The 24,013-nt window shown below is 43.9% G+C and overlaps 1 protein-coding gene across 4 annotated transcripts in view; it reads left to right on the top strand.

Annotated features, from left to right (window-relative positions):
• Positions 1 to 2,235: 2,235 nt before the first annotated feature.
• The window catches only part of BCAS1 (brain enriched myelin associated protein 1), a 59,218-nt gene continuing 37,440 nt past the window's right edge, over positions 2,236 to 24,013 (top strand). Inside the window, exons 1-4 of one of the 4 annotated variants that reach the window (XM_035123177.2) lie at positions 2,236 to 2,420; positions 7,233 to 7,312; positions 8,786 to 8,873; positions 20,631 to 21,199. In XM_035123177.2, coding sequence (XP_034979068.2) covers positions 7,241 to 7,312; positions 8,786 to 8,873; positions 20,631 to 21,199 — 729 coding nt within the window. In that variant the 5' untranslated portion in view covers positions 2,236 to 2,420; positions 7,233 to 7,240. The remainder of the gene's footprint in view (positions 2,421 to 7,232; positions 7,313 to 8,785; positions 8,874 to 20,630; positions 21,200 to 24,013) is intronic. The other 3 variants (XM_035123175.2, XM_035123174.2, XM_035123176.2) reach the window with 3 other exon arrangements.

Here is a 24,013-nt window from a genome sequence, read left to right as displayed (position 1 = left end):
TACCACTGTATTCTGCTCTGGTCAGACCTCACCTGGAGTACTGTGTCCAGTTCTGGGCACCACAGTTCAAGAAGGATACTGATAAGCTGGAACGTGTCCAGAAGAGGGCAACCAAAATGGTCAAAGGCCTGGAAACGATGCCTTATGAGGAATGGCTTAGGGAGCTGGGTATGTTTAGCCTGGAGAAGAGAAGGTTAAGGGGTGATATGATAACCATGTTCAAATATATAAAAGGATGTCATATAGAGGAGGGAGAAAGGTTGTTTTCTGCTGCTCCAGAGAAGCGGACACGGAGCAATGGATTCAAACTACAAGAAAGAAAATTCCACCTAAACATTAGGAAGAACTTCCTGACAGTAAGAGCTGTTCGGCAGTGGAATTTGCTGCCAAGGAGTGTGGTGGAGTCTCCTTCTTTGGAGGTCTTTAAGCAGAGGCTTGACAGCCATCTGTCAGGAATGCTTTGATGGTGTTTCCTGCTTGGCAGGGGGTTGGACTGGATGGCCCTTGTGGTCTCTTCCAACTCTATGATTCTATGATTCTATGATTCTAAGCTTTTAGCCCACGTTAAAGATGCATGTAGCCGATTCTTTGTGGATGCCGCCTTTCCAGAAGAATGGTCGCCAGTTATCACATGCTGGCAGTATTGTACCCAGAATTGCTCAGAGCAGTTTTGAAAGGTTTGGTCCGCCATCTTGATTCAAAATGGTGGGCAATTGTATCCAAACAAGCCGCTCCTTGATCTCAGGAACCATCATGGAAAATTTGGTTACAATGCCTTAAGAGCTGTCCAAATTCGTAGTGAACAAATAAACCACTTCCCAAGATATATGGTACAGTAGATGAAGATTCAGCAAAAATAATGAATACAGGAAATTTGTCGCATCTAAATATTTATTTTGCAATGCCAAAGGGGGGGGGGAGGGAAGAAACAAAAACAGTTCTGTGATTGTAATCTTTGCTGATCTTCAGTGTCCATTGTTATTTATAACTTGAAGTGTACAAGAAACGCTAGTTATTGCCCTTTATAAAGATAATGGTTTATTACACTGGTTTGCCTATGAAAACATTGCTCATTATTCCTAATAATTCCTGGAGATCCAGGATGGCCAAAACCATGGGTAGGCAAACTAAGGCCAGGGGACCGAATCCGGCCCAATCGCCTTCTAAATCCGGCCTACGGACAGTGTGTTTTTACAAGAGTAGAATGTGTCCTTTTATTTAAAATGCATCTCTGGGTTATTTGTGGGGCATAGGAATTTGTTCATCCCCCCCAAAAAAAATATATAATCTGGCTCTCCCCCCCCCCCCAAGGTCCGAGGGACCCTGCTGAAAAGTTTGCTAACTCCAACGCTGTAGGCCAAATGTGGCTCTCCATGAGTCTCCCTTGGGACTCAGGCAATACCCTGTGTGTGTGTGTGTGTGTGTGTGTGTGTGTGTAACCCTTAACCTGCTTCCCTTTTGCCCTTTCCACCTTTATCTTATGGACATGGAACTCAGTGTGATTTACATACAAAATGTTCAAATTGGTTATTCTCAAAAGTCCTGAAGCTTTCCTCCTAGGGATAATAGGGACGCAGGTTCCAATAAAGATGGTTAAACTATTTACGTAAGCAATAACAGCAGCCAGAATCCTGTACACGCAGGAATGGAAAGAATGAGAAGTACCAACCAAGGAGGAATGGCTTCAAAAGTTAATGGACTATGTGGAAACGGAGAAATTGACAGCAAAAAAAAAGAGATAAAAGAGATGAACTGTTCATGGAAAGGAGTCCCTTTTTGGACTGTTTGAAGAGCTGCTACTGTCAAATGAAATGTGGACAAGGTTCGAATTATGAGCAGTGGGGTGAAAACAATAAGTGAAATAGAGGATGATTGTATTAGATAAAAACACGTTATATAAAGCAGTAGGTATAAGGTGGGGATAAAAACATCACAGAGTGGGAAGTCAAAATATTAGAAAAAACATATTTTGAAATTTAAGTAAATTTGTAAAGCTTGTGGAAATCAATAAAAAAATCTTATTTAAAAAAAGGAACTTGGTGTGATTTACCTTTGCACAAACACCTCCTTAAGTTGCATTCAGAGTACAAGGAGTGCATGATACCTGACTGCCCAGACTTTCATTTTACTCATACGGAGTTAACAGGCATCATCAACTCCAGAAAAGGGAGCTTGTAACTGAACAGGTTTGGGTGGCCCTGGAAGGCAGGAAGCAAAAAAATACTTGAGCAGGGACTCCACCCTCTCCATATGTGGCTAACCCAGTGTTTGCACTATTTTGTATGGAAGATTGCCCAAGGCACAGCAAGGCACCTGTTGGCCTCTGGGAAGGACTTTTGTAAACTGCAGCACCTCTGCCTGAACAGCTCCGAGAGAGAGCTACGCAGCAGTGCCAGGGTCTTGGCGGAAAAGTATCCAGGGTAAGCTGTCCTTTTCTATTTGTTGCTGTGATATTCTCAGAGCTTTCAGGCTTGGAACATTTCCTCCTCCTCCTCCTCTCTCCCCTGCCCCAAAGGCATTTAGAAAGCTGAAGGATGGCCCTTCGTATGGGATTTTGCCAGTTTCTCGAGCTGCGAAACAGTGTTGTTTTGTTTGCCTGTCAACATGGCTGTGTGTGTGTGTGTGTGTGTGTGTGTGTGTGTGTGCTGTTCCTTCTTGCTTCTGCCTGAGAGTAGAATCATTCCTCCTCCCCTTGTTGAAATCAGATCTCTGATAGGGGATAAGGCCAGCTCAACTGCACGAGTAATCTCAGATTTCTTAAGGGTCGCAGAAGGAAGATGGATAAAAGTCAAGAGGTGTGTTTAAGGGTCCCTTACAACGTCGCAGAGGACCCTAAGCGGCAATGCTTTAGCTTAGGGCAGGCCAGTGTGGTGCAGTGGTTAAGAGTGGTAGACTCGTAATCTGGGGAACCAGGTTTGCGTCTCCGCTCCTCCACATGCAGCTGCTGGGTGACCTTGGGCTAGTCACACTTCTCTGAAGTCTCTCAGCCCTACTCACCTCACAGAGTGTTTGTTGTGGGAGAGGAAGGGAAAGTAGAATGTTAGCTGCTTTGAGATTCCTTCGGGTAGTGATAAAGCGGGATATCAAATCCAAACTCTTCTTCTTCTTCTTCTTCTCACAACAACCCCGTGAGGCAGATTAGGAGGGTGATGGGCTCAGGGGTCACTCTGCGAACTGAGAGTCAAGCCTAGGATTCTCCAAGTCAATTCCAACACTCTAGCTGCCACATCACACTGCCTATCAGTGGGATATTGATGTGATCCATTGCTGGATTCTGCGAGTGACTAGGAGGTCATGTTTTCTGCCATCTCTGCACTGTAAATAGTATGCACAATTAAACCCTTAAAGACAGAACGGACTGGAGCGTCTTTACTCGGGAGTAGCTGCAACAATCCCCTGACAATTACTATCGTTCCCATTTTATAAAAGGAAACTGAGGCAGACAGAGAGAGAGAGAGAGAGAGAGAGAGATTTCAAATAGAGTGAGTCCAGATTGCGAGATGTTCCACGCTTTATAATGAGACAGGGATAGGAACCTCGGACACACCCCTTTTCACACTTTTGGAGTTTGCACAACTTGAGCATTATGCTGTCGGCAAGAGAATGCAGCTTGCACACTTCACCCTTTGCACAATACTCAGAAGTGTTGACAGAGGGTGCACAAATGGTTTTGCACATCTCCTCTTGCCAGTGTATTGTAATGCACAAATCAACCCTGAATTCAGATTTGATTTGATTTCTTTCATTGAAAAGGACTGGAGGGCTTCGTGGGAAAGGTAGGCTCTGTGGAGGAATGTAGTGCATTCTCATGAATTATATAAATATGTTAGCTAAGTATGCCACGTTTGGAACCAATTCCCATGTTACAACTGGCTGCAAATTTCCTTTTCCTTCTCTCCTCCGGCTCAGATTAGCAGCCATGGGTAGCACCAGCAGCCAGCGCTCCAGTTGCCCATTTACTACCTCTGGTGTAGTGTTGCTCCCAGGGCATTGTGGGAAAATAAAATGACAGATCACATTGCCTAGCTAGGTCAGGCCTTACCCTATCACTGGGTAACAATCTACTATCTGATGTCTCACAAAGTCACGGCACAACACTGAATCAGATGCATTATGGGAGATTAAATTGGCACCTCGCTCCCTACATCAAAGTGCTGCCTCTGCGAGGTAAGCCAGCCATTGGGCCCCAGTGATGCATGGTGAATTCTACTAGAGGGCATTTCAGCAATTGCCTGGCGCTGACCCTGTTTGCAAGCTTTATGAATCTGCAGTGTTGTGAATAGGCCAGGAAATTCCAGAGCATTGCAGCAGCAATGTTCGTGACACATGGCACTTCCAGATTACCTGTTTACTGAGCGTTCACCCTGATTTGTGTTGAGTAAATGTTGTCCACACTTTACAGTGTGTTTCCCCATCATTTTTCATATTTTTCATATATGATTGGGGGGAGGCAGGTTTGTTGCACGAGATCATCAAATCTTTGTACAACCTGAATTTGCCAGTAATGATTGAATCCCATCTGAAAATAGCAACAGTTTGGAAGTGCCCACAGTATTCTGACTTGCACATTACACTGGTCACCCAAGTAAACCCTGCATACAAGCAAGCAAGAAACAGAGACAATAAGGGGCAATGAACATTATTATGTTATCAAGCCCTGATCCTTGATTTTTCTGAAGAAAAGGAGGCTTGACTGGAGATGTGGCAGGTGAAGAGGGGTTGCTTAACCCTTTCCACTGCCAGCCGATTTTCTGCTCCAAATCACCCTCCCCTGATCCACTTTCCCCCTTTCAAAGTTCCCAGGACCTGTTTGCCTGTGGAGTCCAATGTGTGACTTTCCCCTGTTAGGAGAATTCAGCACAGGGAATGAGCAATCTGGAGGCTTGCCTTCAAGGCCAAGCAGAAATCGCAGAGGCTTCAAATAGGACGTGAGCTCAGCTGGGCACCTGTCTGAATTGTTCAAGGGTGGTTCTTGTTTACTCCGAGTGACTAATCCCAGTCCCTTCCCTTAGCGGTAGGCTCTGAAGCAGAGATATTGCTTTCAACAGAGAAGAGACAGATAGAAAACTTTGCCCTCCAGATTCGTGGTGGGCACCACTTGGCACACATTTCCTGGGAGCAGCAAGACAATTGCAGGAATGCCAAACGAGCATTTCTACAGGTTGCCAACCCTTCTTTCCCCCCAGGTGTGTATACAGGCAGTAGCATCCGTTTACTGAGTGCCATTGCTGGCTGTGCAGCCGGATATTTGCTTAGCAATAAGTCACGTGTCTGACATATTTCACATGTTCCACATTTTCCCCCACCCGTATCTTTTGTCATAGGCAGGTTGGCACCTAAGGCTAATGGCTTCTAGGCTCATGATCCAAACTCCATATTCCTGAATTTGGTGACAGAACTTCCTGCCTTTTACATTGTGTTAGATATTGCATACATCATGAAGGGTTGTCCATTGCTAAGCAAACTTTGGGCTGCTGACTAACTCTTGTTTGCTTTGTAATGTTATGCACTAGATTTTGGTTGTGGCTTTTTTCCCCCAGTATTGAATTTACTCTGCGTTTGCCCAATTGTTGATTTTTGTCATTCTTGAATTTACTGACATGTTCTGCATTTTTATATTTGTATTTCCAATGCTCTGTATTTTTATGATTTGAATTATTGCTATAAGCCCCTTTGGGCACCATTCACTGTGGAAAAGCATCATATAAATAAACTTGATCAATCAATCAATCAATCATCAATCAATCAAAGTGGATGATACTCAATGGTGGCAGACTCACACTTTTGCATGTAGGTCTGCCCCAATCATGTGCAAAGGCAGTGCAAATTAAAATATAAAAGTGGACAGCTTGGTGTGGGTATTAAACTTTCCTGCCTGACTTTAATTATTGCGGAAATCCCTCCCAAGTGAGATCTGCTTAACACTTTCACTGCACCTTTTAAGGGACCACACCATGTCTATCTTGTTCGCTTCATTTTTAGTGAGTAGTTTGATTTGATTTATTGGGTGCTATCTTTCTTTCTTTGCATTTTCATAATGCTATAACAGCTAGGCTCCAACAAGTCCCAGGTTCAGCCTGTGGAATTTCTGGGTCAGGCTAGGAAAGATTCAGTCAGTGTAGGCAGTATTGAGTTAGACATACCAATGTCATAAGGCAGCATTCTATGCCATTGGTAAAAACACATGCTGTACATTAGGAGTGAGAAACCTCAGTCCTCCTGTCCTGTCCAGCTATTGGGGCTTTCCAGGCCACATGCCCATGTACCAGCCCTGCTCTGCACATCCTCAAGGGATTTTGCCTGGCTCTAGTCCTCCTTGCAGGCTTCTCATAGGCATCTGGTTGGTCCCTGTGAGAACAGGATGCTGGGCAAGATGAGCATTTGGCCTGATTCACCAGGACTCTCCTTATTCCTTATGCTGTGAACATAATTTGCATGATGGAGGGCAGAGGTGTCACACCTTGTCTCCACCACATGAGAAGCAGGATAGGGTTAATGGTGTCAGGAGTACTGCTGGAGACTTCCTTCATGGGGCATTTATTGTTAGGGGAACTGCAGATTAATGGCTAGGGATTTTCATGTGATGTTGATTCCACGGGACTAAAATTGTTAAACAATTGCTTATTGAGAAAGCGTCTGTAGTTTTTCAAAGGGGAAGGGCAACACCTTCCCCACCCCAGCTAAGGATGTTGTGATCTAGGCGTTTGTGTGTGAAAAGAGCAAGACTACACTTTGAAATAGGTGCTGAGGCAGAGCTGAGTTTGGGCTCTGTAAGCTAACATCATCTCGAGGGGTGGCCTGCCTCGCTCAAGAGGTCCTGTGTGGGTGCAGTGGATTGCACAGGGGTAGAATAGATGCCCCTTTGGGTCCCTTCCAGACCTACAATTCTGTGAACCTATGGTTCTATGACTTTCACTGTCCGGTGGAGTATTTGTAAGTTAAGCTGTGCTTCCACCTGCCAGTACATTTGTTAATACATGTAAATACTGCCTGAGGCCACTAAGCCTCCAGTAACCCCCTTCCAAAGGTAATTTAAAACTGGGCAAACAGATGCATCTGAAACTTCTCAACTACTCAGAGAAGTGGTGATGTATGCGAGAATATGAACTAAAGTTTAGTGTCTCTCACACCCCCATAGGGTCCTGATAATAATACATCCCTGCTCTGAAGTGTGACTAAAGCCTGCTCAGTCAACCCCATGTTTCCTAAATTCTGTATTTTCTCAAACACAGCATCCACCATGGGAAACACAATGTCCATGCAAAGGGAACCTGAAGATGATGAACCTGTTTACATAACAGCATATTCAAAGGTAAGAATCCATAGATTTCTTTGTCCTGCTTTGTCTAGGCTGGCCAAATTGTATTGAAAATGCACAAGCTGTGTTTTTGGCAGCCCCCCACTACACTTGCTGGGCTGAAAGAAATGAAGTCTGTATTTAGAGACATAGAGATAGGGACCCAGCTATGCAGCATTTGAATTTTGTCCTGTGTTGGGAAATTGCAGGGTTATGTGCATGCCTGGATGGATGCTTCTACCTATAAAAAACGGCACATGTAAGGAAACAGCTCCAGGATGGTGGTAGGGATGGGATACATCAACCAAGGACAGTGAAGGGCAGCAGTGAACAGGGTGGATCTCTAGCTAAATGATGATTAGGTAACCAGGGATAGACAAAGCTTTGTGGCTCAGTAGGGTCAAGTCTCCCATGCTATTTGTTTGTCAAAATACCCAAATACAAATGGGAGTGATCCAAGTACAAAAGTAAATTTAAGAATTCCACAGCTGAGTCTCCTCTACCCATACATCTCCCAGGATGCATACACACTATACTGTACATTTAAAGCACATTTGAAGCACATTCTTTCCCTCAAAGCACTCTGGGCATTGTACAGTGGTACCTAGGTTCTCGAACGTAATCCATTCCAGAAGTCCATTTGACTCCCGAAACGTTCGAAAACCAAGGTGCTGCTTCCGATTGGCTGCAGGAGCTTTCTACACTCAAGTGGAAGCTGTGTCTAACATCCGGCTTCCAAAAAATGTTTGAAAACAGGAACATTTCTGGGTTTTTGGCATTCAGGAGCCAAATTGTTTGTCAACTAAGCTGTTCGAGAACCAAGGTTCCACTGTAATTTGTTAAGAGTTGCCAGGAATTGTAACTCGTTGAGGGGGAACTCCAGTGCCCAGAATTTTTTCAGGCTTGCACATCTTAGGCTTCCTTCCTCTACTCACACTTTCTCATTCTTTACGAGACTTCTAGTTTAATGGCAATCCATGGTTTGTTGTTACACACCCGAGCCTGGAAAAGTGGTTTGAGCAAAATATAGTTTGCCCAGTTCTGATGTAAAGGGCATGATGGGAATAGGGAGAGAAAAGAGGGAATGCACAAGCCCAAGGCAATAATGAACCACTCTCTTCTTAACCAGCGTGGTGTAGTGGTTAAGAGCGGTAGACTCATTATCTGGGGAACCGGGTTTGCGTCTCCGCTCCTCCAGATGCAGCTGCTGGGTGACCTTGGGCTAGTCACACTTCTCACTTCTCTCAGCCCCACTCACCTCACAGAGTGTTTGTTGTGAGGGAGGAAGGGAAAGGAGAATGTTAGCCGCTTTGAGACTCCTTCGGGTAGTGATAAAGCAGGATATCAAATCCAAACTCTTCTTCTTCTTCTTCTTCTTCTTCTTCTTCTTCTTCTTCACCAAGTCAGGGTTTATTACTGCAGTGTTCAAAATTGTACAAGGTTTGTGACCAAGCAGTTTCAATGACTAACCTTCAGTCTGATCTCCAGGTTTCATCTGAACCTCCTGACAACCTTAAGAATGGACCTGTCACAATCCCGACTGTACAGACTGTTCCTTCTGCAAATGGTGATGCAGGTATGTTCAGAGAAGGAAAGGCTGCCATACCCATTTCTGGATAGGCCCTCCAACTCCAGCTGATTTAAACAAGCCCCCTGTGCAAAGAGAAATCCACACCCACACATTTATGCAAATGTTCGCTTCCTGGGTATAAAAACGTGCAAGATTTTAGGGGACAGCTGTTATGTAATCTGATATGAGAATGTGCCTTTGTGATGCACATTAGTGGGTCAACCTCTGCTAATCTAGGTGTATCAAACTCTTTGCTAGCTGCAATGGATAGAGCTTTGAGGACAGCTCTACGTGATTGCTACATATAATCCAGCCCTTGTTCTTGGACACATATGGGGACAATGGGTGTTTCTTAGTTATTTTGCTTAGATCATTTTCTAGAAACAAAATACTTTTTTAAATAATTCTTAATTGATTAAAAGGTTACATATAATACAAACACTGATTGGTGACGCAAAAGAGATATAAAAAAGAAGAATCGAAAAAAGAAAGTAAAAAAGGAAAAGAAAGAGAAAGTAAGCAGAGGATGATGCGAAAGAAATCAGAGATGAAATACAAAAAATACTAACATAGTTAGTTATTTCACTTAGATCATTGTCTAGAAACAAAATACTTTTAATTCTGTGTTTGCCTCTTCCTGTACTGATTGCAGTTTAGACCAATAAAAGATACGATCTCTTTAGCATTTCTCTCTGGCATTCCTTTTCACAGGAGATGTATGTAAATCATACAAATTAAGCAGACATTAATCATATTGGTATACAGTCCATACTAAAATACTATAGTATAGTATAGGCAAAGGCTGGGAGCCAGAAACAATGACAAGCCAGGAAGCTTTTATAAAACATGCATGAGATAAAACCATGTAAGACAAAACCACACCATTCATCACACCCCCAAGGAAACACCTGCCTGCTTAGTACGAGCTGTGTGGCTTCTGCGTGGCTAGTTTGCTGCATTTATGATAGTGTGTGTTTAGGATCAAGGTAGGGGAATCTATTTGCAAAGCAGAGAGCTGCATATGTACACCATGCAGTTGAATATTAATGCAGCTGGCCCTTAATGTGATCAAATGATTCCACTTGCGGGTGCAACTTTAGTCTAAAATATTTTTTAAAAAATCACCAGGAAAAGTGATGGGGGAAGAGAGAGGGACATATTGCAAAACATGAAGTTGGACATGATTTGCCAGTAGACCAGAAAGGAAGGGTCTGGCTTAGCTGGTTTTGTTTTCCTTTGAAACCATGTAATAGAAAAGCAAGGCAAAGTTTGAATATTCTTCCACACTCCTAGTTTATGAAGAGTTTGGATGCTTTTTGCTGTGGGCTTTAGGGCAATCTTCCAACGTAACGATTGGGATGGGGACCGCAGGGCTTCCTGGGTGTGTCTGTGAACAGGTTACTAGATTACTACTGGATCCCATGAGCAAACAAATTTGTGTGGACTAATTTCTGCGTAGCATTCCCACAAACAGACCTCCAGGGGATTGTTTCAAAACGGCTGTCCATAATCTGATGGCACCAATATACAAATGAACCCTGTTCTCCAGAAGCCCTGCTTATATTTTATTTATTTATTGGTCACTTGACACTCTTCTGTGTACAGTACATAGGCGGAGGTTCAGGCGCAGCGCAAAAAGCAGATATGTCAATATCATATATAAGTTGTGTGTGGGTGTTAACTCAGAGTGATTAATGGTATTTGGCTTCTTTCTCTGACTCATTCAGAAGTTGGCTTGTCACTCCTCTCTGCCGGACTATGCTCTCTGCAAAAGAGGATTGACATTTGCCCATGCTTATGTCTGCCCGTCTTGTGTGTATGCACACTCAAGGACAATGGGAGTCTTCCCCAACTTGTAACACAGAAATCACCAACATGGTGCCCTTGAAGTCTTCCCCTTGTGTGTTTGAAACCTCTGAGCCCCCATGCCCTGGTCATGAAGTGGTGGTGGAGAGTGTTCTTGTGTTGAAGTCTTGCTCATGGGTTTCCTGCAGACATCTGGGTAGCCACTTTGAGAACAGGATGCTGGACTAGATGGGCCATTGAACTGATCCTGCAGGGCTCTCCTTATGTTCTGAATACAATGCTGATACTCCCTGCCCCCTTGGAGAAGATATGAAATGTTGAAGAAGGAAATAAGAAAAGTGCTGTTCTTTCCCACTTCCCATTTTACTCTATGTGCTTTTCAAAGCTCAGATTAATTTTACTGAATCCGACTGAATCCTACTGAGTGCACAGCACTCACTCAAAAATCCAAATGGGTATTGTTACCAGATTTTTTTCAATGAATCCGGGGACACTCCCCCCCTTTTTCTTTTTTGAAGCTGAGTAGCAACAGGGAGTCAGTAGTGGGGATGGTGAGCCAAAAGACCCTGGGCCCAAGCACACATGCATATTGTATAAAGGTGCAAAGCCCTTCTTTCGCACCCTGGAAACATAAATGCGCAGAGTTTTTAAAAACTGGGCAATGGCCAGCCGGCCACGACTCCCTAGCCTCCCCCGGGATCAGTCAAAACAAAGAGGGCAGGAGATCTGTACCGCCGGACGTCCCCGGTTCCCCTTTGGCATTGGCAGGAGCAGCGGCAGTCAGCAGCCTGGAGCAACACATCATATGGGGACTTCCAGCGAGGAAAAAGGGTGGGTGCCACGGCAGCGAGCAGTGACCAGCTCCCGAAGCCAACCAGAGCCAACTTCTCTTCCAGGTGGGCTCCGGGCTGCTGAGGCTGCCACTGCCACGTTTCCTGGGGCATGTTTGCAAATCTGGAGTTGTCCGGGGACAGATTTGCAAATCCAGGGACTGTTCCTGGAAACCAGGGACGTCTGGTAACCCTACCCATGGGCCCAAAAAGGTTGGTGACACCAGTTGTGTAGCACAACAAGCCAAAACAGCACCTGGGGGGTGAGAAGGCTCCTGTTTTTGTTGTCTGCTGGGACTGCAAAACAGGAAAAGCAAAAAAAAAACCAAGCCGGGGGGATGTCAAGCAATTGTCAGAATACAGACAACAGGTGTGCAGGCTTGGTGGCATTTAACTTGTTTTGTGTTACAACCTGAACAAGTGCAGCTGTTCCCATAAAGCTTCTCTGAAGATGGTAATGTTTGTTTTAATGGAGTTCTTGATTAAAAAGATAAGCACGTACTTCCCTCTGCCCCATGTCTGAATTAAATCAGAAGCATTTCTTTCATTAGGCAGCATGCTTTTGCAGCTGTTTGCTGTCTGTCTTATGGTGCCACATCCAGCACACATCATTCTGATGCATCAAATTTTAGCTGAACCCCATTCTCAACAAGACACTTTGCTTATGTGGATAATTGCTTCCCACCCGGCATTCAAAACTGTGCATCTAGGCCTTCCTGTTATTTAACATCATAGCACAGGAAGTATTTTTACATACCTGTCCTATATGCTTTCATGCCTTCATGGATCAATGCCTTGTCATGGCGAAGGGGCTTGAATAACTCAGAGAAGCTATGAGCAATGCCATGCAGGGCCACCCAAGGTGGACAGGTCATAGTGGAGAGTTTTGACTAAACGTGATCCACCTGGAGAAGGAACTGGCAAGCCACTCCAGTATCCCTGCCAAGAAAACTCCATGGACAAAGACAACAGGCATATAAAAGTTATGACGCTGGAAGATGAGCCCCTCAGGTCGGAAGGCGTCCAACATGCTACTGAGGAAGAGCGGAGGACAAGTACAAGTAGATTCAGAGCTGATGAAGCGGCTGGGCCAAAGCCGAAAGGACGCTCAGTTGCGGATATGCCTGGAAGCGAAAGGAAAGTCCGATGCTGTAAAGAAAAATATTGCATAGGAACCTGGAATGTAAGAACCATGAGTGGAGGTAAGCTGGATGTGGTCAAAAATGAGATGACAAGAATAAATATCGACATCCTGGGCATCAGTGAACTAAAATGGAAGGGAATGGGCGAATTCAGTTCGGGTGACTATCATATCTACTACTGTGGGCAAGAATCCCGTAGTAGAAATGGAGTGGCCCTCATAGTCAACAAAAGAGTGGCAAAAGCTGTAATGGGATGCAATCTCAAAAATGACAGAATGATCTCGATACGAATCCAAGGCAGACCTTTTAACATCACAGTAATCCAAGTTTATGCACCAACTACCGGAGCTGAAGAAAGTGAAATTGACCAATTCTATGAAGACCTACAACACCTTCTAGAAATTACACCAAAGAAGGATGTTCTTCTCATTACAGGGGATTGGAATGCTAAAGTAGGGAATCAAGAGATAAAAGGAACAACTGGCAAGTTTGGCCTTGGAGTTCAAAATGAAGCAGGGCAAAGGCTAATAGAGTTCTGTCAAGAGAACCAGCTGGTCATCACAAACACTCTCTTCCAACAACACAAGAGACGACTCTACACATGGATATCACCAAATGGGCAGCATCGAAATCAGATTGATTATATTCTCTGCAGCCAAAGATGGAGAAGCTCTATACAGTCAGCAAAAACAAGACCTGGAGCTGACTGTAACTCAGATCATCAGCTTCTTATAGCAAAATTCCAGCTTAAACTGAAGAAAGTAGGAAAAACCACTGGGCCAGTAAGATACAATCTGAATCAAATCCCTTATGAATACACAGTGGAAGTGAGGAACAGGTTTAAGGATTTAGATTTGGTGGACAGAGTGCCTGAAGAACTATGGATGGAGGCTCGTAACATTATACAGGAGGCAGCAACGAAAACCATCCCAAGGAAAAGGAAATGCAAGAAAGCAAAATGGCTGTCCAACGAGGCCTTACAAATAGCGGAGGAGAGGAGGCAAGCAAAATGCAAGGGAGATAGGGAAAGATACAGGAAACTGAATGCAGATTTCCAAAAAACAGCAAGGAGAGACAAGAGGGTCTTCTTAAATGAGCAATGCAAAGAAATAGAGGAAAACAATAGAATGGGGAAAACCAGAGATCTGTTCAAGAAAATTGGAGACATGAAAGGAACATTTCGTACAAAGATTACCATAATCAAGGACAAAAGTGGTAAGGACCTAACAGAAGCAGAAGACATCAAGAAGAGGTGGCAAGAATACACAGAGGAGTTATACCAGAAAGATATGGAGGTCTCGTACACCCCAGGTAGTGTGGTTGCTGACCTTGAGCCAGATATCTTGGAGAGTGAAGTCAAATGGGCCTTAGAAAGCACTGCTAATAACAAGGCCAGTGGAAGTGATGATATTCCAGCTGAACTATTTAAAATTTTAAAAGATGATGCTGTTAAGGTGCTACACCCAATATGCCAGCAAGTTTGGAAAACTCAGCAATGGCCAGAGGATTGGAGAAGATCAGTCTACATCCCAATTCCAAAGAAGGGCAGTGCCAAAGAATGCTCCAACTACCGCACAATTGCGCTCATTTCACACGCTAGCAAGGTTATGCTTAAAATTCTACAAGGCAGGCTTAGGCAGTATGTGGACCGAGAACTCCCAGAAGTGCAAGCTGGATTTCGAAAGGGCAGAGGAACCAGAGACCAAATAGCAAACATGCGCTGGATTATGGAGAAAGCTAGAGAGTTCCAGAAAAACGTCTACTTCTGCTTCATTGACTATGCAAAAGCCTTTGACTGTGTCGACCACAGCAAACTATGGCAAGTTCTTAAAGAAATGGGAGTGCCTGATCACCTCATCTGTCTCCTGAGAAATCTCTATGTGGGACAAGAAGCTACAGTTAGAACTGGATATGGAACAACTGATTGGTTCAAAATTGGGAAAGGAGTACGACAAGGTTGTATATTGTCTCCCTGCTTATTTAACTTATATGCAGAATTCATCATGCGAAAGGCTGGACTAGATGAATCCCAAGCCGGAATTAAGATTGCCGGAAGAAATATCAACAACCTCAGATATGCAGATGACACAACCTTGATGGCAGAAAGCGAGGAGGAATTAAAGAACCTTTTAATGAGGGTGAAAGAGGAGAGCGCAAAATATGGTCTGAAGCTCAACATCAAAAAAACCAAGATCATGGCCACTGGTCCCATCACCTCCTGGCAAATAGAAGGGGAAGAAATGGAGGCAGTGAGAGATTTCACCTTTTTGGGCTCCTTGATCACTGCAGATGGTGACAGCAGTCACGAAATTAAAAGACGCCTGCTTCTTGGGAGAAAAGCAATGACAAACCTAGACAGCATCTTAAAAAGCAGAGACATCACCTTGCCGACAAAGGTCCGTATAGTTAAAGCTATGGTTTTCCCAGTAGTGATGTATGGAAGTGAGAGCTGGACCATAAAGAAGGCTGATCGCCGAAGAATTGATGCTTTTGAATTATGGTGCTGGAGGAGACTCTTGAGAGTCCCATGGACTGCAAGAAGATCAAACCTATCCATTCTTAAGGAAATCAGCCCTGAGTGCTCCCTGGAAGGACAGATCGTGAAGCTGAGGCTCCAATACTTTGGCCACCTCATGAGAAGAGAAGAATCCTTGGAAAAGACCCTGATGTTGGGAAAGATTGAGGGCACTAGGAGAAGGGGACGACAGAGGACGAGATGGTTGGACAGTGTTCTCGAAGCTACGAACATGAGTTTGACCAAACTGCGGGAGGCAGTGCAAGACAGGAGTGCCTGGCGTGCTATGGTCCATGGGGTCACGAAGAGTCGGACACGACTAAACGACTAAACAACATATGCTAAAAGTAAAAGCATTCTCTATTGTTTCACACAAACACAAGGAGATGTCAGCAATATAACAGTCACGCTTTATCCATGTTTGTATCCAGCCCTGCCCACAAACGAAAGTGGAAAAAAGTTCTGCACTCCCTTTCTCTAAGGCAGTGGTGTGATATTTGGAGTTGCACCTTTGTTTCAAGGTGCATGAAGCCATTTATATGCCTCTTAATATGTAGTCATGGCTGAAGGCACAACTATTCAGACCCCCAATCTGAGACATTGGCCTAAATGCCATGCATTAACAACCCTTTCTGCCAGGGCAAATAAGTGAAGCCCTTTCTCTAAAAAACCAAGACTGGTCTTTCTGAAAAACTGGCACTTGTTTACTGCACTGGCATGCATAATTTAAGAAAACCATAAATCATTGCAAAATAACCTGAAATGTGCTAGATCTTGAATTTCAAGAAATGCAGCATTACTCTGTTAAGCTGCTTACAAACTAAAAACAGGTGCTTGTTAAGAGTCAAACAACAAGAACCCCACTGAGAAAGTTAAGGTGTAACTACGGTATATGTGTATATGATTAGATATTGATAGCTTCTACACTGATGTATTTTGGAGCCTCAAAGTGTTTTCCATGAGGCTCCCAGGAAGCCTCCTATGCAGGGCAGGGCAAATGCATCAGATGGGTGAGTTGGTGGGTAAGAAAGATGATACATCTCACCCTTACTCCCACTCCCCACACCATGCAAAGGGAAATTATATGGAGCAAATATAGCCAGTCCCAGCTCACAATTACTCCATACACATTTATACCATTTGGAGATCAAGGCCAATAAGTGGCCAAGCTCCAGTGAAGCTTTCTAGATCCTCCTCATGAGCAAGAGAACGAAGTATTCACAAATTAAGTGCCCCATCACAAAGTGCTAAAGAACAATGTATCCTAGTGATGCCAAAAGAGACTATAGAGAAACAAAGACATCATGCAGCACCATCAAATTTACAATTTCTGATTCTTTCTCTGTATCTTTCATCTTGTTGATACTTTCCCAGACTTCCTAGCACCCTGGCTTGTGTGTATTTAGCAGCATATTTAGTAAATGGGTGGCAGTAAGTTTACCAATCTGCTAAAATAACAAAAGCAACCCAGATAGTCAATGTGCCCAAGCCATTCCTGTGGTCTGGTGGAGCTCCAGTGCCTGAAAAGTTGCCCTCTTCATCTGTGGACCCAGTGGAGGCTACCTGCTTTGTTATATGGCCTGATTCTGCAGCTAAAATACCCAGCTTGTCATTATTATTAATTAAATTTGTATACCACCCTTCATCCGTGGTTCTCAGGGCAGTTCACATTCTTCTTCTTCTTCTTCTTCTTCTTCTTCTTCTTCTTCTTCTTCTTCTTCTTCTTCTTCTTCTTCTTCTTCTTCTTCTCTGGCGATCACTCGTAGGCGAGTAAGATTGTCTTCCATAAACACGGTTTTAACAATGAGTCCGTAAGTGACTGTGGAGGCCAGTTCTGGATCCACATGTCCTTCCACAGTGGGGACATTTGTTTCTGGGTGGGAGTTGATCACAGTGTGGATTTGCCAAGTGTGCCTTCCTCTTAGCACGTTTCTCCCTTGCGTCTTGAGTTCGAGTGTCTTCAAAGCCCATGGCACCTTTGGTAAAGGCTGTTCTCCAACTGTAGAGCTTGCAGGCCAGTGTTTCCCAGTTGTCAGTGTTTATACTACATTTTTTTAGATTTGCCTTGAGACAGTCTTTAAACCTCTTTTGTTGACCACCAGCATTACGCTTTCCATTTTTAAGTTTGGAATAGAGTACAGTGGCAACCTCGGGTTACATACGCTTCAGGTTATATACGCTTCAGGTTACAGACTCCACTCACCCAGAAATAGTACCTTGGGTTAAGTACTTTGCTTCAGGATGAGATCAGAAATTGTGGTGTTGCGGTGCGGCGGCAGCAGGAGGCCCCATTAGCTAAAGTTAAGAACAGTTTCAGGTTAAGAACGGACCTCTGGAACAAATTAAGTTTTTTACCCGAGGTACCCCTGCAGTTGCTTTGGAAGACGATCATCAGGCATCTGCACAACATGACCAGTTCAATGAAGTTGATGTTGAAGAATCATTGCTTCAACACTGGTGATCTTTGCTTCATATTATTATAATAGAAGCTGGGTCATATGAATAGGCTGAAAGCTATGTCTAGACCAGGGGTGGCTAACTTGGGACCTTCCATATGTTAACTCCCATCATTTATCATACTGGCTAGGGCTGATTGTGAATCGGATGCGTCTTAGAGGTGGAACTGTATGTGTTCAGTGAAGATAAATTTCTAGGCTGGATTCTGCTACACAGATGTGAATGGGGAGGAAAGCCAATATCTGTGATTCTCATGGGGCAGTTAATTAGCTGAGTTTATTAACCGATCCTGGATTGTTTGGACCAGCTGCAGAATATGCATCAAACATAAGTACTACTTGGTGAAATTCAACCTTGGTGGGTCACTTGCTTGTGCAAGAGGGCTTGAAATGGAAAGGGGTGACTGTTAAATATCATATGAATATTGCTCACAGTCACTTTCTTTTCCATTTTGCTGATGGTTCTGGACACCCTGAAATAAGCCCCATCCCTTTAATGCTTTACTAGTTCACATCTGCAAAGGCATCATCACAGTGGGATCTTTCCATTTTCCTGCTTTGTCTTGTACACTTGGCTCATGTCTTTCCACAGCTGTTTAAGAAACGCATTTAGAAATGAATTTCATGTTTGTCTTGCCTTGGTGTAGTTTCTGAAACCAAAGGTATGTCAATCGACCGTGGCATGCTTTTATCTTTGTGCTTGATTTCACTTGCGTGAGTGAAAGGACGCCATTTTCAGGCTAGATCCTGCTGCCTTGTACATGTTGATTAATGAGAGCTTATGGCAGGTTTTTTGATCCATTGCTCTAGAACCAGAGTTCTCAAATTAAGGCCTCTCTAAGGAGGTTCAGGGATAGGACAACAGTGACTCAAGGGAGCTTGAGAATTGCAGGGATGGCCCCAGACCAAGGACAAGGTGAGGAGAAGGAGGAGAAAGAGTGGGATCCCTCAGCAGATCTCTGCACCACTAATGGCCCTGAGGACCCTAACAATCTGGCCCCAGGACTGCTTGGGTTCTTGGCTGGCCCTTGGGTCTTCCTTTATCCCCCACCCCCAGGTTTACAAGGGCAGAAAAGAAAGAAAGTCCAGCTAGTTCAGATCTCCCAAACTTGGGCCTCCAGTTGTTTTGGAACTACAATTCCCATTATCCCTGACCACTGGTCCTGCTAGCTAGGGGTGATGGGAGTTGTAGTCCAAAAACAGTTTGAGACCCAAGTTTGAGGAACACCGAGCTAGCTGCATGTGAAGCTACTTGGGAGGAGGGTGGAACACATGTAACACCTCAAATCAGGACCTGGGGGCTAAGTGCTAGGAAAAGATGTGGAGCTTCCAGCAAATATGGCCTGCTCCACTGCTGATCAGCAGCAGTAGCGGGCAGGGCAGGGCAGGTGTGGCTGTGTTGCTTTCCTGACGGTCCAACTGGGAGAGAGTGGGTGGACCAAGGCAGCAGAGAGTTCGGCACAGTGCGGGCCTGGTAGCAGGAGCATCAGATTCGCTCTGCCACCAGGCCTGTACCTGCCAAGCTCCCTGCTGCCTTGCCACCCACTCACCCTCCTTCCCTGTAAGTGGCCATTATGCACAGTGTTGGGAAGTCAGGAGAGCAACACAGCCACACAAGCACCACCTGAATGCTGCTGCTGAAGTGGCAGCTCCAAGCTCTAGAGCAAAAGACAGTGGAATGCAGGTTAGCAGTAGGTTTCTTTAGGGGGTTAATGATATGCTGGTTGGCACACTCAGCTCTGCCATTCAAGGGAGGGGAATAGCCAAAGGTAGGGCTGGCCCTGATGTAAAGGCAGCATTGGAATAGTCACAGCAAATAAGAACACAGATTCCTTCAGCTATTGTGCTCTGAAGGGAGTCAACAATTAGTTTATTCATTCTGCAATAAAAGAACAGGTTTTGTTGCATTTCCATATTGCCAATTCTCAGAAACTTCACCTTGAAACCTCACAATTTCCCTTTGCCTTTAAGGACAATTTTATACTGTTTCTGGCAAGGGGAATCTTGCCTTTACTTCTGGAAATCTCATCTTTCTCACAACAATGCAAATACCTGTCAGATTTCTAAAGATTTCCATTCCCACATTTTCAGGAACTAGCTACACTCAACTCAAAGCATGCTCTGCTTTTGAATTCTCCACCATGCAGTTTCTTACGTGGTTTCAGTTTCTAATGATTCAACAAAGAACGATAATCAGGAAGCTACACTTTTGTAACTTAAAAAAAAAAAAAATTGTGCCCGTTACCGCACAGGGCATGCAGAGACAAAGCCTTTGACAAATCCAAACTGCTGCAAATGATTAACAGTAGGTTTTTTCTAACCCTGTCATTCTATGCCATCATCAGGGAATGTGCTGGTGAAGCAGACCCCTGCAGGCTTGAACCCTCAACACATCAGCTGGTGGTGAGCGGAGAGTTCTACCCTGCTCAGTTGGCTGTATCTACCTGTCCCCCTGCTGTGACAAAGCCAAAATACAGTGCTGGGCTATTTAAAAGCCCTTTTGAAAACATGTTGCTATTTAAACATCTGGGTTTGGGACATTCAAAGAGCAGCATGGGGCTGTTTGTAAAAGACCTTTCAAACAATCTCCATGTTGCACTTTGAAGTCCCAACAGTTGGGGCTTCAAAGCACAGCATCACCTGCTGTTTCTAGGACGCTCACCTTTCCAATTTAGCTCTCCAGGGGTAGGGAGATAAGGATCTGGCTAGCTGACCAGAAGAGTTCCTCACCCGTGCCCTATACCGTAGCTTAAGGGAACATTCCAGTGTCATCAAAGTGTGGGCCATACAAAGTCAACAATGACAATACAGTGCGTGGGCTTCAGCAACCCATATTCTATGTGTAAGCCGATAGGCCAAAGCTCACACTTTGTAACGAGAATGACACGTACACACTGTGCTTGTTTAGCCATTGCAGTTTACAATCAGTCCATTAAATACACAGGCAGCTATGATTAATAGTGCATCTTTCCTGTCATGATGGATAATTGCTGTTTTCTTGTTTGTACTTGTAGTGGATGCAAGAGTGAGTGTTGTCCAGGATAATGTGGCCGTTTCTTCCCAGAAGACAATGGAGCTCAGCTCCAGCTCCGAGGCCAGTGGAAATAATATTGGGAAGGAGGCCAAGGCGGCCCCACCAGCTGCCAAATCTCGTTTTGTCTTTGCATTTTCACGGCCTGTACCAGGACGTACCGAAGAGAAAGCAGCAAATGCATCGGCTGGATCGGCTCAGCTTGATGTCAGCTCAGAAGCACCCCAAGCGAACAAAGCCTTGAGTGAGAATGTGGACCTTCCTGCTGCAGCTGCGACAGAGGAAGCGTCAGATAAAAACCTAAGGGAAGAATCTCTCAGTGAAATCGAACTCACGGCACCGGGGAAGGCAGAGGAGGAGGATGCCGCTTTGTCCAAGCCCAAAGAGTTAAGCTTTTTTGACAGACTCTTCAAAGTGGAAAGGGGGAAAGACAAGATCAAAGCACAAGACCAAAGCCAAGGGGAGGTGAAGGAAGAGAATCCAGGTGTCATCATCACAGCAGAAGGAACTGCAGGATTACAAAGCACGCCAGAGAATGTCTTGCAGGGGAAGGCAAGTAAACAAAACAGGATGGTATAATTTGTTTCTAATTAAGTCTGTCTGGAGGTGTTTTTTTTTAATGGGACAAGATAGCATCACACTGTACAATGTGATGAGAAGCTAAATCCCCGTTGAGTGACAGAGGTGGAACAGCCACCTGTTGGAGAGCAATAATAAACCACTGCAGCTGCAGTGTTAGCTCTGCAGCACAATTTGCTGACTAGGAGCCCAGAAGCCAAATTTCGTCCACTGAGCATCATTGCCTGCTCCCCGCCCCAGTCTCATTGAATGATAATTAAGGTGCGGTGACAATTTCAACTACCTGAAACATTTCTACCATAAGAAAAGTTATGAAAATTGGAGACATTTCTACCAATGCTCCTCTTAGGTTTTTGTGTTCTTATCTGCTTTGGGTTAGTTTGGTGTTCAAGATTCAGCCATTGGTCAACTTGTGGTGACCTTCGTGTGAGGCAGGTGCCACCAAATTTATGCATAAAGTTTCACCATGAAGCTATATACATGGAGAAGGCAAGGTGAAACCAAAGTAGACTTCCTTTCACTTTCAGCCATGCATTTTGTACTAACCTCATCCCCTGCTTGTAAAGAAGTAAACTCTATTTATTGTGCAGGTTGTTCTTTAAAATAAAAGGTGGAATTACTACTAATAGGATTATGTGAATCAGGGTGGGGAAGTTTTTTAAAATAATCTCTCTTGTACCCCACCTTTTTATTTTTATGATGGGTTTTGAGTTTGCCTGCAGTTGAATTTTGATCATAAATAAATAGCTTTTATTTCTAACAACATATATTTTGGATACTTCATACATAACCTCCAAACATTCTGATGGCTTAAAAAAAACACCTTCTGGGGAATGAGAATCCTATGTGGCTTATTCTATTACTGAGAGTTAGATGGCTTCATTTACTGTTGTTACATTTAGCTCAAGATTAACCACACTGTCCGGCAGCAGCTCTCCAAAGTCCCATGCCCTTCTATCAAAGGGTCAAACTAAGTAAGATGTGAATGATCTGTTCTTAGATATCCCAACATATTTTTTCTCTTTTTTTAAAGCACACACAAACCAAACTGGATTTCGGCTATGGTTGACTCTTTCATCTGATTACATTTTTCTTATAGGGAGCCATCTTATACCAGGTCAGAACATTGATCCATCCAGCCTGGTACTGTCTACTCTGACTGGCAGCAGTCATGTAGAATCTCAGGTCTTTCTATCACTAGGTCTTTTCCTAACCAGAGATGCCAGGATTGAACCTTGGATCTTCTGTGTTTAAAGTCAGTGATAGGACAAAAGTACTTGTGTGTTTTCCATGGTAAGGCAAGTAGCACTTTTAGGGAAACAACTGAGATTGGGGAAATGTTTCTCCCCAGCTATGGCCCTGGTGCAATTCACACTACCCAAGCACATCTCATGATCCCTTCCAACTCTACAATTCTATGAATTTGGAGAGGGAGGGAAATTACATCCCCTCTATTTTGGCCCTTAAGCTCTGCAGAAAATTTAACTGATTACTCTCCTTTGTCTTTCTGGCATATCACAGTTCTCTAGTTTGGCTGTTTACTGACATATAACTGCATCACACTTTTATCACCATGCTATGGGACATAGTAATTCACTGTGCAAGAAAACTGCAAAGACCTAACCAGGCCACACTAGACAAAATTCACTACTGTGTAAAGCAAGAGGAGCCAACACATTGTCCTCCAGGATTTGTTGGACTACAACTTCCATTATCATTGGCCATGCTGCAGGAGCTGATGAGAGTTGTAGTCCAACAAAAATCTGTACGTCACCACAGTGACTCCCCCTATTGATTGGATGAAACAGCATTGGTAGTGGTTCATCCCATGGTTTGGGTTTGCAGTTAGTTTTTTATTGGTCCAGTTGGTAAAGTCAAGTCTTGTGAAATGAGGTGAGGCAGGTGTCTCAAGCAACAGATGTTGGGCAGCAGGAAGGGTTGGCAATGTTTTGGAGCTCAGAACTGCATCCTCAAAGTTACCCTGAAGCCCTCTGGTGCAGTGAGTGAAGTTTTTCTGAAGTAAGATTCAGCTGCCAATCTAGTCAAATTCTCTTCCTGGAATGAGAAGGATGCCATATTGCCCTGTGCTTCAGGCAGCAAAATGTCCTGGGCATTTCTATAGCTCCTATTTACATATACCAAACCATGGATGTTAACTGCATTCATACAATTAACATTTGGGTTTATAGCACTAACATTTTAAGAAGGCACACAAAAAAGCAAAAGATAGTAACAGTGAATGATATCCAACATTAGCCATGTTCAGAATGACTTAGCTAGATATCACCCAATTATTTCCCATGGACACATTCCAGAAAATAGCAAAATTTATTGGTAACCAGCAGCAGTTGGAGCATAGAGTGGTTACTGCCAGGATATGGTTATTAAGATAATGTATAGGAAGCAGAGTTTGTTTGTTGAGATTCTACTCAAAAATACCTGTGTGTAGAACTTGAAATTCCAAGTATTATAAAATGCTAACTATTTTTATTTCGCCATCAAGCTATAAGCTTTATGAGGCAGATCTTTACTTTTCCAGGCATATCTTCTGAAATAAATGCAACCTGCAGCTCTTATTTGATTTCCCATTAATTCCGAAGTGTTTATTTATACAAGTGTTCAGGCGGGCAGAATTAGGCTCAAATAAAAAGCTCAGTGGTAATCAACACACTTTCGATAAAATTGGTATCTTTGGCCTCTGACAGACAGCAGAAAGCTGAATGTCTAATTACTGTATACAGATGAGATATTTATACTGGAAGTCTAAATATTTGATTTAATCGTAAT

Source organism: Zootoca vivipara, chromosome 7, assembly GCF_963506605.1.
Source record: "Zootoca vivipara chromosome 7, rZooViv1.1, whole genome shotgun sequence".
NCBI lineage: Eukaryota > Metazoa > Chordata > Lepidosauria > Squamata > Lacertidae > Zootoca > Zootoca vivipara.
Note: the sequence above shows the minus strand (reverse complement) of the source record. Positions and strands in the feature narration are given on the sequence as shown.